Source organism: Buteo buteo, chromosome Z, assembly GCF_964188355.1.
Source record: "Buteo buteo chromosome Z, bButBut1.hap1.1, whole genome shotgun sequence".
NCBI lineage: Eukaryota > Metazoa > Chordata > Aves > Accipitriformes > Accipitridae > Buteo > Buteo buteo.
In genome coordinates this window covers 11,032,753-11,047,640 of record NC_134204.1, presented here as the reverse complement: position 1 = coordinate 11,047,640, position 14,888 = coordinate 11,032,753, and the positions used below count along the sequence as shown (strand labels likewise).

The following is a 14,888-nucleotide window of genomic DNA, read 5'->3' as shown; positions in this document are numbered from 1 at the left end:
AGCTTTTACAGCTGCTCTGGGGCATCCCTACCTGGGAGGGGTGCACTTTTGCTTTCTTGCTCCAGGTGACAGCCTTTCCCTTCCTTTTTCCCTCTCCCAGGGTGGCATCCAGCCTGCTGCCCAGCACAGCAGGGCCCTTGGGCTCTGTGCTCCCAGCTGCCCACACCACCCGGCCTGAGCCCGCCGGAGCTCCACATCTGGAGCACATCTGGAGGCAGGCCTGGCTTGTCCCCTCTCCAGCTGTCAGGGAGCAAAGGGCCTCCTGCCGCCTGCGAGGTGCAAAGCTGCTACCAAACCTCAGCAGGGGAGCAGTACGGAGAAAGGCATGTGTCTGTCTCACCACTGAAGATTTTGGGGCTGGATGGGGGGAGGCCGAGTCCTGCCTTTCCTCGCACCGCTGACTCGGGGCTGACACCCATGGTGCCAGTGGGATGCAAACAGGGGATGCTGGTGGTTTCACTGCAGGGCTTGTGCGAAGTTGAGACATGCCTAAGCCCTAAAACACCATTAGTCAAAGCACTGGGACAACTGGTGCCCAAGTCCATGCCTACCATCCAGGGGACACCTTCCTACCTCACCATAGGTCGCACCATCAGGTCTGACTTGTTAGCATGGGGGCAGCCACTTGGGGTACCCGCCAAGGGGGTCCGAGGTCAGAGCCTAGCTGGAAGGAACCTAGCATGGGGGGCAGATGAGCCCAGTGACCCCAGTGGGGCTCCACGCAGGGTCTCCCTGAGCTTCCAGCACACCAAAGAGGCTGAGAGCCAGCCCTGGGGTCACAAGTGCTGCCTCTTGTCCAGATAATGGGGTCAGGCTTAGAGCAGTTTAGCAGCTTGCAGGTCCCCAGCACAGTCTATACTGGGGGGGGTGGCTGCTCCCATCCTGGGGCTGGGCACAGTGCATCCTGCAGGAAAAGGGTTTTGGACCATTTCACTGATGGGATAGGTGAAAACTGAAATCCTGTGAGGTGTCAGCAGAAGGGAGGATGGGGAAAAGAAGATGAGGAGAATGCAGACAAGATGAAGAGGATGCCAGTCCCTCCTGGAGGACATGGCTGTGCATCCTCCAACCCTTGGGGGTCTTAGCTGAGACACATCCCACCAACCCCACCAAGCTCCAGCCCTGCTCAGCCCAGGACCAAAACCAGAGCTGCATCAGGGTCCTCAGAGGTGACGGGCTCTCGGCAATCACTGCTGCACCCAGCAGAGCTGAGCAGACAACTTCTGCACCTTCTTCTCATAAGGACACACCTTCATGGCCCAGGCCCAGGGTAGGCAAGACAGGAGACCCACCAGGTTGTGAATCACCCAGCCTGTGCAAAGCATCGCGCTTGGCAGGGCACCTCCCCACAGCCTCGTGGCACACTGAGGCTGTCCCTGCCATCCAGCCCCTGGGATTCATGCCTCTGCCACTGGCTCCAGTCACTGCTCGCAGGCATGCTGCTTGGCACAGCAGGATGGGATGCATGTGCAGCACCGTGCACATCACACAGCGGGTACCCGCCTGGATGGGATAAGATCAGAGCTGTTTTGTGGCATCCACCAATTTACACTGCCAAGGTGATCAAGCTCAATTAATTCCTAATGCCAATTAAATTAAATGAAACCTCACTGGGTGAGCTGCCACTCCCCTGCAAGCCTGTTTCTCCCACCTGACCTGTGCTTGGCTGTGGATGCTGTGGAAGCAGGGAATGAGCACAGGGCTCAGAAAGGTGCTGGGGTTATCTGGCTGGTGTGTGGGTGTCTCTAGGTCTTTCAGCATCCTCTGAGCCCCCCTGGCTGCTCCCTGAGCCCCGCAGCAAGCAGGCTGCGGGCAGGTCAGCCCTGCTGAGGTCCTGCTGGCCTGGCCAGGCTGCTGCTCCATCCAGAGTGTTTTCTCCAGCTCAGAGAGCCCTCCTGGCTGAGCGCTTCCTCTTGGGAGCAATTCCTGCCTCTCCCCAGCCGCAGCCAGCCTGCAGCTGAGTGTTTGCAGATGGGGCATCACAGGCACAACAGGGTCAAGGCTGTGCTTTGCCTGGGGGGGATGTTCCTCCAGGACCCAGGCTGGAGGACCTGGAGGACCTTCCTTGTAGGACCTGGCAGGATGCTGCACTAAGCCCCTCTTCAGACAGCAGACAAAAAGAGAAGGCATAGACTACAGCATCCATATCTCCCCACACATAACGACGTCTGCACGTAGCACTTCTGAGCTGGGCAGCCAGGGGACACATCCAACATTTGCCATGGTGGGTAAGTCCCTGGGTGGGTGCCCGTGGCTCAGCACAGAAGTTCAACAGCAGATGGGAAAGCACACGGGGACCGGGTCCAACTGGACAGGGAGAGTTGGGGCAGAACACACACTGGGGAGGTCGTGGGGGGATGGATAGACACACAGCATCAAAGGCAGAGGGAGAAATTCCTTAATCCGCGTCCCCGCCACACAGAGACAAAAGTTGGAGGAAGGCTGCACATGGTAATTTTTTTGGCCGGGGGAGTCTGCGTGTCGTTGCCTGCCTTTGTGCAACTGCCAAAAGTCACTCCGGCTGGCTGTGAAGCACTGCCCAGATTAATGAGGGATCAGTAGCCAGTGCAATGCAGAGCTATTAGCATTGGGGGAAAAAAAAAAAAAAAAAAAAGAGAGAGAGAAATGAAAAAAAGCCCTTGAACCCAGTAATTCAGCCGACAGCTTGCTGAGGACAGTGTGGGCTGGGATCCCATTCCCTGCCATGGCCACATACCCCCATCGGCCTGCTTAGAAAGATAACAGGGCTGCTGATGGATGGCCAGTGCCCACCCACAGCCCAGAGCACCAGGATGATCCCAGGGGCCGGTGTGATATTGATGGGATTGGGACAGACACCCAGGGTAGGTGAACGGGAGGATTTCCCAGCACCTGGCTTTCCCCCTGTCCATGCTGATCCCCCCTGCACATGTGCTGGAGGACTGGAGACAACCACATGAGCCATCCACACCATGCACCCCAACAGGGGACATCCATGCGTGCCCTCATCCCAGTCCCTGCCCGCAGAGTGTTGGCACTGCCTTGCAGTGCTCGGCACAGCAGGAGTTAAGGAAGCCATTCTGCCTCCCACCCCCAGCTCCCTGTGCTCCTGCTGCCCCCAGCCCACCCTGCCCCAGGGTGCCCCGGCAGTAAAAAATGTCACTGTGCTCTGTTCCCACCCATGCTCTGCTTCTGGTCCAGCGTGACCAGGTAGCAATTACTTGCAAACAGGGTGATGCACAGGCAGGTCTGAAGCCCAGATGGCCTTTAGAAGGGGATGGAAGGGAAGAAAACCCCAACTCTCCCTGCCCCAGCAGCTGGGCTGGGGGCTGGTATATGTTGGAAGGAGGCAGAGGAGGAGAAGGGGGGATCAGATGCCTCCTTCTCTGCATCTCACATGAAAATGTGTTTGCTGGCTCCCCTGTGGCAGCAGTGGCTCTGCTTTCCATTCTTTGACACCTCCTGCTCCCCAGCGTGGCTCCCAGTGTGGGAAGGGGGGGTTCTGCTGCCAGGAAGCTGGCAATGAGGGGATGGGGGGCTGGCATCCCTCAGTCCCATGGCAGGGATGCACCACCTCTGTGCATGCCAGGACAGAGACCACGTGCCTGTCCCAGGTGTTGTATGGAGCCTCAATGAGCCTGCCTTGCCCAAAATAAAAGGAGCACCCTGGCTATTGTAGGGTGAAGCTGATCTGCTGACACAGACTGTGCCACCCACAGCAAGCAGGGAAATGTAGAAGGAAACCCCTCGTAAGAGCACAGCCAGGGTCTGCCATGCATCTCATGTCCTCACAACCTCCTCCACCTCTGGTTGCTCCCTGGGTTATCCTGGATAATGGGGGGAACGGGAACTGGGAGGGGGACAGAGCATCCCAGTGGGCTTGATTTCACAGCCTCTCTTCCCCATAACAAGTGGCCGGATCCTGCCACCTGGCTGCAATGAGTTCTGCTGGGACTCATGCTACACAAGTAGCTGCTGTTTCAGGTGCCTTCAGCCCCTGCAATTGTAGGGGGATCCTGGCAGGCTCCCACCTGCTCTGGGGAACAGGCTAAACCAAAAGCAGGAGTAACCCTAAAGCAAGCTATCCCAATGCTGGGAAGTGCAGAGGCATCACTGCAAACAGCCACTGCCGCCTGTGAAAAGATGTCACCAAGCACAAAATAAATGTTCTGTTTTTTCCATTTCAAAGCCATGTCTGGAGAGCAAATAGGTCTGACATTCATTACTAATAAGTGAGCCCCCAAATACCTCCTCCTTCTGCAGCACCGCAGGAATCAGTTGGGCTAACCCTAGACAAAACTTTCTGCCTGGACTCTGGAATAACTAAAAGATTGGAAAAAGTGAATGAACCCCATTTATTCTCTGCCAGCTGGGTAGTGGAGGAGCCCAGCAGGGTCTGAGCTGCGGTCCCTGCTGTCACCCCCCAAAAAAGGCTGCTGTGCTGCTGGTCTGGGAGGACGAGTTATTGCAAGGCTCCTCTGCAGCCTGCATTGTGTCACACCAGATGCAGTTAAATGACTCCCTTCTGGCTTAAAATAAAGTGCATCTTTGAAAGTGGAGCTGTGAGCTCGTCATTAACGGGACTCTTTCTCCGGATGCACTGTCCCCTCCTGCCAAGTGACAGCTGGCAGAGCTCGCTTTCGCTTGTAGCTGTGGGTAGGATGGGATCAGGGATGCTCTGGGCACTCAGCACCAGCTCTAACCCCGCCCAGCACTGGCATCTGCTGCCCGCAGATGCATTTACCACAGTGATGCAGTGGGCTGGTGGTGAAAGCAGACGGATGCAGCTTGTGCGTGGGCATGGCAGGGCATGGGCATCTGCCCGGCATGGTCTGCATGTGGACAGGGAAGCTAAACTTGCCAGCGCCATCCTACCTGCATGTAGCTGTGCGAGCATGGAGGTGAGCACGGGTGTGTGCATGAGTGCTCTGCTGCTCAGTGGCACCTTTACAGCTGCCTTTGGAGGCCTGATCCTGCCAGGTGCTCAGAACTTCTAGGTCACTAGCAGTTCCCAAGGGGGCTGAGAGCACCCAGACAGTGCCAGCCAACAGTCCTGAGCCAGGCTCCATCCCTCGAGCTGGGGTGGGGATAGAAAAGGTGATTTCTGAGCATTTCCCACCTCCCTCCTCCTCTGAGACACCCTCTGCTCAAGCCCTGCTTGTCCCATGCCAAGCTGTGAGCGACACTATTACAGCCTCAAAATTTTGCTCCCACCTATTAATTCTTTTTTTTTTTTCCTTCTTTTTTAATCACTGACTTTGCAGCCAGGAGAGGAATGGAGAGAAGTGCCGCAATAAAAGCTACCAGGCGTGAAGCTGTAACCCAGCTCACTCAGGGTGACCTCCCTGCCAAGGTTGCCTTGCAAAGAGGGGGAGAGCAGGCAAAGCAGCAGAGGCACAGGGGGATGCAAATGGGCGCGAAGAAGCGCGCCCGCCGCAAAGTGACATTGCTGCCACGCCGGCGGGGATGCAGCTGCGGCAGGCAGTGGCACTAATTGCCTTCCCCAGCTCCATCCCTCCCCCTTGCCCGTTGCAGGCAGGATACACATTAACACACACTTTCAGGTTATTCCAGGCTGCCCCAAGGCAGGAATTTACAGAGACAGACTGTGAGATTCACCTATTTGACTGCAAAATGGTGCTTTGCCTTGGGGGATAAGCCTGAGCCCACCGCGGCAGCCACCCGCCAACATATGAGTGACAGTGGCTGGCCCAGAGAACCATGCCCTCCTCACACCAATGAACTCCACCACTAAATATTTGCCAATACCTTCATATTGCCCATTCCTGTTCTCAGATCCCCATCATTTGCCCGGATCAGAGCTGCTCAGCAGTAGAGCTGGCACAGATGCCTGCATCAGGGTCTCTGTAGCCCCAGCTCCTAAAATCCCAGGGTGGTGGGAGCACCTCTGCTTGCTTTTCCAAAGAAGGAAGTTTCCAGCCTTTGCAAATGCTCACGGACATGGCTCTAATGCTTCCAAAACAGAAGAGGAAGGAGACAACCCAACCACATTATTAGCTTTAAATATCTCATGACCTTTTACTGCAAATCTCAAGATCTGAGGCGCAGCCCGCCTCACGGTTCATTAACATTTCATGTTGTCAGCGCAGCCAATGGGTTCAATTAGACTTCGCGACGGCATCTGCAAATTGCTGGCAACCCACCGGAGGAAATCCTCCTTCAGCCTGGCCGCCAGCTCTGACGCTGCTTAAGAAATACCTTCTGAGCCTTGCCACGTTCCCGGGACATGCACTGAGCTGGTCAGTGCTCAGTGCATGCAATCTCCCCCCCAAAATTGGGAAAAGGTGAGAGCCTGCTCCAGCAAATGCTATCAGGTGGGAGCAGGCTGGGTGCAAGACCTGCCCTGGGCTCCCCAAAGATGCTCGGGATGGTGCCTGGCCACCCGCCTGCATCTAGGGGTGCGCATGCAGACATGCTTGCAGGGAGATCACATGTGTGAGCGTGGCGATTGCTGCTGTTGCGAGTTAACTGAAGGAGCCTGTAAAACCAGAAACAGGCTATTAGCGATCCATTAGGAAAGGGTATCCAGTTCCAGCCTAGGTAAGCCATTAGAGGAACATCTGAGAGCATTAGGAGAGCTCGCTTGGGGCCAGGATGGGGCTATAAAACAGAAGAGGAAACCACGCTAATCTGGCTTGAATTACAAACTTAAAAGCAGGAGAAAAATAAAGGATACCCTAAACATTTAATGTTTTATATTTAGGAGACAGAAGGGGAGATTCTGCCAAAAGGAGAGAATAAAAAACCTGTTTAGGCTACAAATATCCCATCTCTCTTCTGGCAGCAGAGAAACCACCAGCCCCTCTTCCAGAAAGGGAGGAGCATGACTTTAAAGTTACTTGGGTTTCAGAGCGAGCTCAGTGCTGGTGGGGCGGAGGGGAGTCAGTGGCCACCCGATGTGGCACGATGTGACACGGCTGCATCCTGAACAGCCAGGAAATATCAGTGCCCAGGTTTGATGGAGCTGCTGCGAGGCAGCAAGATGGTGCAAGGAGCATCCTGCACACGCCCCGCTGCCCGCTCACGTGGAAACTCATCATCATCATCCCTCCATGATAATAATTCCCAGAGCACATCATCATAACTCCCAGAGCAAACTGCAACACGAGAGCTGCTAAGTGGCCTGAGCAGAAAGGTGCTGCTGAGCAGGGGAAAGGGAGTGTAAATGGCATCCTGGGGCTCAAACTCACCTTTGCAAAGCACTGGGAAGGGGATGAGGGTGTTCCACCAACTTTGGGTCAGCCCCAGATATTGCTTGATGAGGGGGATGCTTGGGCCAAACATTGCTTGGCTCTCTCCGGAGGGGCAAACTGCACTTATGGCTAGCTTGCGTAGTGGTGGTCTCAGTAAGATTCACCACTCCCGCCACGGATGGCTTCATCTTCTGGTGCCAAGCCCTGGCATTATTAAAATCCTGAAAGGAAGAGCCTGGGAGAAAGCAGGCGCTGATTGAATCAGGCCCTATGGTATTCGACAGCTCGACATCCATCTGATCCTATTAGTGCTCATTCAGTCCTGCCTGCTGAGGTGCTGTGCATAAATCAGACCCTGCAAAGATAACGGGAGGTGGAAGGGAGAAAGGGGAGCTGCTTCTTCTGCCAAGAAATGCCACATGTGAGCAGGGCCTGCATGGATATTCCTGGCTCTGGGCAGTCTCCGGTGCTCCCTTGTGGGTTTGCTCCCACAGGGATGTTGGGCTTCCTACGGGGCTGCCAAGGGGGTGGCAGGAGATGCTTAAAACCTGCAGCCAGTACATGGATGGGTTGCCACGAGGAGGCAAGGACAGGGCTCAGCATGGGGACCTTGGGCACACAGGGATGTGCCAGAGCATGAGGTTACCCAGCTCCTCCTGGCTGCTGGTGGAGACTTCTCCTCTCTGTGCCAGGCTCCCAAGCTGTCATGTTGCCAGCAAGCAAGTTGTGTGCAATGGCTTTTCCATGCCGGCAGCCAGCGGGGACAGCAAGAACCAAGATGGGAAACAGCTTGTAGCAGGAGACCTTCACCTCGGTTAAGAGAGTTAAGACACCCCCATGCAAGCATGGCATGCATGACCATTGCATCCTTTCTCAGGGCACTTGTCCCTTCAAGAGAGACCCAACACCACCACCGTAGGATGAGCTGGATGTCTGAGCTAGGCTTGGCCCTACCAAACCTTGTCCTTCCCTTTCCTGTCTGGATTCGGGGGAACGGGGACACCCCCCAAGATGCCAACAAGCAATAGGTCAAGCAAAGAAGAGCTCAGCATGGCTTGGGCATGCTCCCAGCATGCTGGCATTGGTGGGGTTCACTTTTGGGTGCAAACTCCTGCATTTGCAGGGTGCCCAGCTGGGCTAAGCAGGCTGAGTGTGCCAAGGGGGTCTGGGATCAGAGCAGCTCTGGCTGCTGCAGCGCTGCCAACCCCTGGTGTTTGGGAGCTGATTGAATTAGGCTTCGCAAATAATTCATCTGATGAATAGTGGCAGTTTTCCTCAAATCATCCACAAATCAGATTTTTCATTACCCAGCCAGTGGGGCAGAGAGTCAGAAAACAAGGCTGGTACCTCACTCACTGAATGCTTGCACTTGCTTGCTGAGCAAATTATTCCCCAAACACACTTCTCCATCAGCCAGTGATGGGGGACATGTCTCTTGCAAGGAGATATTGATTAAAAGCGGTACTCAGGACTGCTGTGCCCTCCTGGGATGCTGTGGAAATGAGCCCTTCCTGGTTCTCCTTGCACCTACCATGAGGGCTGGTACCTCAAGCACTGTCTGCAGCTCAGGGTATCTTTAAATAGGAGAAATCAAATTTTTACTGCTCTAGAACTGTCTTTTCCAGCCAGGGTTGCCCTGCCACCAATGTTGCTAACACCTCCATGTATTTCCCACCATTGCTGCCTGCCTGAGAGCACTGGGGAGGCCACACTGTCCCCCCTGAGGGTGTCAAGGTGGGAGGCAGCTCAATGGCTCTCCCACTATTTTTGGGTGCAAACCCCTACACTTGCAGGGTGCTTGGCTGAATCAGGCTGTGGCAGGATAAAAACATCAGCTTTTTCCACAACAGTTTCACACACTGAAAAAAATGACATTGTGTTTGGTACTTCCCATTAATTCTTCCCCTTTTCTCACAGCTTCTACAATTCAAGCATTTCTCCCCCAAGTGAAAAAAAGTATGCACAGCAAACTAATACCCAATCTCCACCTCTGCTTTCTTACCCCTCAGGATGGTCCGTGGATGCTCTCCTGCTCCCAGGAGGGAAGCTAAGGGCAAAGAGACAAGCAGGAAAACCCTCTCCCAATGATTTTCAAAGCCGTCAGCAAACACTTCAATCTGAAACGCAACCTGCGGTGCTGCCTTGTCAAAAAACCCAAGCAAGGCAAAATGAAAAAGTCGCTGAGATACCGACATCTTGCAGAGACACAAGCAAATCCTTCCATCCCCTCCCTCAGCCGTTTCTCTCCTGAGGAAAAGCTGGCCAGCAGAAAATCCCCCTTGGCTCCACAACGCAAGTGAGCTCCTAGGGGACCGGGTGCTGCCTCCTATTTCGCATTTTTTTTTTTTTTTGGGGGGGGGGGCAATATGCTTTATCAAGCAAAGAACCTAATTGGCTTTCGACTGGCCCAGCTGAGCGCAGAGGGGATGCTGGATGAGCCATGCCAGCGTAGCAGCACCTCTCCTCGAGCAGCAGATTGCTTTCTTTCACAAGCTGAGCATGCAAGAAGCACACAGAGGGGAAAAAAAAAAAGCCTGTTCGTTATCTTCCTGCAGCTAACAAATGAAATCTGTCCTCCGGGCTGCCAAGGATTTCACTGACTATTTTTTTTTTAAAGAAACAAGAAATAAAAGTAAGAAATATGATAACATCACGGCAATCGCTCCGTGACTGTGCTCTGAGTTACGGCAAGCGGTATTTTATCTTCAGTTCAAAATCTAAATGTGGCAGAGGCGCATTTAAATGTGGTGACATTTATACTTTAAATGCCTTTTACATCTCGTTGGCAGGTTTTATATAGAACATATGTATGGAAAGTAGATAGGGGCCGTGGATGAAAATGCGGAGCAGGGAGAACCTGCAGAGCCATTTGTAGGCAGAATGTGAGTTAAAAGAAAGATGGAGAGGAAGAGAGAAGGGAGGGAGGAGAGACAGAGAAGGAGAGGAAAAAAATCTGGGTTGCCTGGGCAGTAAACAGACATTTTTTTTGGTCCCTGACCACTTGTTCCCAGTGCAACTTGTTCCCAGGCACCAGCTTCCCCTGTTCCCTCCCGTCCCGGACAGCTCAGCATCACTTACATGTTGCCACTGGTCCAGGATGAGAGGCCGATACCGCAGGAAGAACTTGAGTGGGAAAGACTCGGGGTCGGGCCAGGACGAGGGGTTTTGCCATGACACTTCCAGCCTCCGAGGGTTATTGGGCACGGGTTTGGCCACCACGCTCTCCGGTGGGTCTGGCTTTACTGGAAGAGAAGAGGGTGGCTGGTAAAAGTTTGCAAGTGGTATCCTTCCCTACACCCCTTGGCACAGCTGCCTGGGCTTTGCGCCATGTGCTTTCCGAGGGGAGAAGCCAACATACAGAACACCCTTTTCGTAAACTAATTAGATGTAAATCACCTTTTCTTCTCCAGGTCAGTGGTATGGCTGTCCTGGCTCAAAATAACCACCGTCAAGGAGGTGCCACTGCTGAAGACACATGGAAACAACCTGGCCAGGGTAAAGAGCATCCCTCCTCCCCAGGCCTACTTGGGTCAGAGTGAGGAGCCCACCAAGCCCAAATCCTGCACTTTCCTCACACCTCATGATTTTTGGGGATCTGACCCACATTCAAACCCGCTTACCATGCGGTAATGTGGCAGAGTTTGGCCCTTAGGCTTAGGGCTGGGGTTTGGGGGATTCGAAGTGTTGGCACATCATATTTGCCAAGGGCAAAGGATTGCTGTGGTCACCTTCCTCCCTAGGTATCTCTCTCTCAGCCCTGCTCTGCTTCTGAGATACTGGGGCTATTTTCTTGCTACCCGACAAGTATTTCAAGTGAATATTAATTGGCTGCAAGCTACGCAACGTGCTTTGAAGTTGCAGCTACTTTTAGAGTGCTGGGAGCAAATCACAGACGGGCTGTGATGCACGGCACTGCCTGTTGCAGAGTGAGCCTTGCTCAAAGGTTTGCTCAACTCCTGACAGCTCAAACTCCCAATTTGCAATAGAAAAGCTACAAAAAGACTGAGATTTGGGTACACCCACGCTTCTCCGTTTCTCATGGCCAGGAAGGAGCTGGGAATGGGGAGCTGGGTGCACTGCTGTGCTGCAGGTGGAAGAGGGCTCTCTCTGTGCGCTCTAAGAATAGACATGCACATGAGTCCTCATGTCCTGGGAGGGCTCTTAACCCCCTCCAAAGTCCACATGCAGGCCAATAGATCCCCCCCAGCCCAAAAATCTCTGGACTGAGTAACAGTCCCCTGGCTCTGACCACCTTGAGCAGCAGCTTGTGAAGGTGCCAGCATCAAACTCCACTCCCAAGCATGGAGGAGGGATGCTGGGGCTGTGGGGAGCCCCTCTCTGCCTGGCAGAGGTCCTGCCCTGCACTCAGAGGTCTTCTCCTCCATGCTGACCCCAGGGGCTCACCTGCTGCGGGTGGCAGGTGATGTCCACACAGGGGCTTTGCCTCCCCTGGGAGAGGAAGGAGGTGGTGGTGATGAGGGAGCTGCTCCCTTGCTAGCCTGCCTGCCTGTTGCCTGCAGCCCTGCCCTATGCATGAAGGGCACCTCTAGCTCTGTTTGAAGTTGTGTGGGACCAGGTGCTGACGTGGGGCCAGTCTGCTGCAAGTGGAGTCGTGTGTGTGCCTTTCGCTGCCACCACCACCGCTTGTTCCTCTTAGGAGAAACCAGCCTGTGATGCCTTCAAACCCAATTTCTTCGCTGTGGGTGAGGCAGAGGGTGGCACTGAAATGAAGCCACAGCCCAACCACCTTGGTGGGACCCAGAATTGGCCCTGTTCTCTCCAAGATATAGCCCATCACCACCTCCCTCTCCCCAGCCCTCCCGCTCAGCACCCTGGCAGACACTCTGCTGCAGTCCTCCTTCCTTGTCATCTTCACCACCACCCTGACAGCCTCTTCTGCTTCCCATTGCCTTCCCTCTGACATGGTGGGTGCAAGGAGGGCTGGACAGCTTCCTCCATCCCCACTGCATTTGGTGTTCAGAGGATGCTCCTGGAGGCTTGGGGAGCGGCCGGTGAGCAAGCACCCATGTGCCTGACCACAGGTGCCTAGTCCCATCTCCCAGCTCCCATTGACGCCTCTCTGCAGCAGGATGGGACACAATTTTCCATTTACAGATTTATCCTTGGCAGGAGGGACGACTTGCTGGGGCCGCGCCGTGCTGAGCTACTCCAGATGGCTGTGCAATTCCTCTGCTCACTTCGAATCCCAAGGCTCGGGCTGGACATCAGCTTCCATCGACAGGGACTTGGGAGTCCAAATGCATACAGAAAAGTATAAATCCATTGCTGGCTCGGTGGACTCAGTTTGCAAAACAAGTCTGGTCGACTGAACGAATGCAGATGACTGCGAAATGTGGCTCTGCAGTGAGGAAGTGGGAAGGAAAGCGCTGGGCTGGGGATAGATAGACGTGACAGGATACTCCCTGGGGTAACGCAGGGAGCCTAGCCCCTGCTTTTTGGCATGCCAGCCCGGAGCCATGGCAGGGGGATGCTTAAATGCAGTTGTGCTGGGAACGGCACATGTGCTTGGGCAGCAATGAGAGATGCCACTGTGGTGGATTGGAGAAAAGAAAAAAAAAAAGGTGCCCTGATGCTGAGGTGGAAGTCGCCTGCCTCTTTTGCTGGGATGCGACCCCCAGACCCACTCCTGCAGGTTGAAGACCGTCCCTGGCATGCAGAGGAGGGCTGCTCTTGCTCTGAGTGAGCACGGCAGAGCCCAGCCATTAAAGGCAGCTGCACTCCTGGCTGTGGCGAGCCTTCAAACAGCGCTGCAGGTTAATGGGAAAACCAGCAGTCCCTGCTACCTCCTCATGTGTCCTCCCATCTGTGGGACTCCTGCCCAGGCTAGAAAGTGGAGCAGTGCCAGCCCCTCCAAAAGCACAAAGCCAGAGCTGCTCCTGCCACTTCCCTCCAAGGCGGTGGGGATGCAAGGACCAGGAGAGGGGACCGCAGCCGGTTCAGTGAGGACAGACCTATGTTTTTTAGGACAGACCTCATCAAGCCGTGCTCATCATGGGAAACATCAGGGCTGGTCCTGCAGAGGCTAGCTGAGGAGTGAGGAGTGACGGGCTATGTCCAGCTCCCCGATTTCTACGTGACCTTGAAGGAGTCCTTTATCCTCTGCAGCCTCATGGGTCTCGGCTCCGCAAATGGGGACAAGTGCTCCTCCTTCCCTAGCCTTTGTCTGCCTCCATTTAGCCTGCACATGGTGAGGCAGGGGCTGTCTGGCTGTACATCAGCCAGCATAATAGAGCCCTGTCCTCAGTGAGGGCCTGCAGGCAGTAACATAATAAAAGCAATAATAGCAATAATAATAATGGACGATGGGCATTAGGCTGAGTACTGGTTAAGTGGCTACAAAACCAGATGTAATATTATCCCGCAGAGCTGAAGGAGCATCATCAGACATTCCTGGGAAGGGGACTTGGCTGGGAGGCAACTCACAGCTCTTCCCGCTTGGTTTTTGGCTGCTGCACCCAAGGAAGGGCTCAGTGTGCAAGAAGAGCCGCGGAGAGCAGCTTTTCCTAAAGGCTCTGCACACTCATGCTTAACTGCAAATCTTTAGCTACCCACCACCCCTGGTTGTTGTTAGACACATCTCAAAATGAAGCTGGTGTTTCAGAAAAGCAGCTGAGACCCTGCAGCATAGAGGGGCCCGTCGCCCATCCCATCTCTCCAACGAGCACTAAAATGGATCCCTTGTGGCCGTTAAATATCCCCTGGCATTTTCCATGAGCAGAGGGATATTAAACTCCATGTCTTAGCCAAATGTCAGTCTAGGTAATTTAATTCTGCCTCCCTAAGTAGTATGAATTGAACTGACCTTCTGCCTAGGCAACTGTATACCCGTGTTCAGAGACTCTGAATTTCGTACAGACATGGGCACGTTTGTCCTCACGCAGCCCCTCCGAGATGCTCTGCATCTTAATCACCCCAGAGTCGGAGCTGGGAGGATCAAATGACCTTCCCAAGGTCACACAAGGGATGGGTGGCAGATCTGGGGAAGGCACCCATGCCTGCAAGGCCCCATCCAAAGCCGCTTTCCTCCTTTTAATGCTGTGCATCTTCTGCTAATTTGCCCCAGGCTCACACAAGGAGAAAGGTGCTGAGGTGGGATGCTGGCTTTGCTGCGTGGTGGTGATGTCCCTGCTTTCCTGGGGGATGCGTGTGCCAGCTACCTGGTTCTTGGGCTGAAACACAAGTGAGGAAGGTGGTGGTGTGTCCTGGAGAGCCACAAACGTCCCCATGCTGTCCTAGCCACCATGAGGGAGGTCGCAGCTCCTGCCACACCACCTCATTCCTCCTTGGCACCTCCCTCTGCCTCCAGGCCCTCTCCCCTCCAGCTCCTCCAACCCCTTTCCCACCTCCTCCTGCTTTAGGCTGGAGCCCTGATGTCTGCAGGGCTTTGCAGAACTTTGCCCTCCCCATGGTCACCTTTATTAATATCAATACCTTTGCAGAAGACGTAATTATGAAAACAATTTCCAGGAGCAAGATGAGGAGGAAGGCAGCCCGGATCTCCTACCGATGAGAGATGGGGGCCAGAGGGCTGGAAAAGATTTTCCAGTCATCATTGAAAATGACAATGCAGAGTGACCCCTCGCAGCTGGTTGCTAATAACCAGCACGGCACGACTGCCAGCAAGGCATGGGCTCGGGATAGCAAAAGAAAGTACCAGTCATTTTCCACTCAATT

General features: G+C 54.3%; 1 protein-coding gene across 5 annotated transcripts in view; it reads right to left on the bottom strand.

Annotated features, from left to right (window-relative positions):
• CNTFR (ciliary neurotrophic factor receptor) overlaps positions 1-14,888 on the bottom strand; it is a 214,230-nt gene that overhangs the window by 5,898 nt on the left and 193,444 nt on the right. For all 5 annotated transcript variants that reach the window (XM_075020556.1, XM_075020558.1, XM_075020554.1 and 2 more), the window contains one exon: positions 10,272-10,435. In XM_075020556.1, the coding sequence (XP_074876657.1) occupies positions 10,272-10,435 (164 nt within the window). The remainder of the gene's footprint in view (positions 1-10,271; positions 10,436-14,888) is intronic.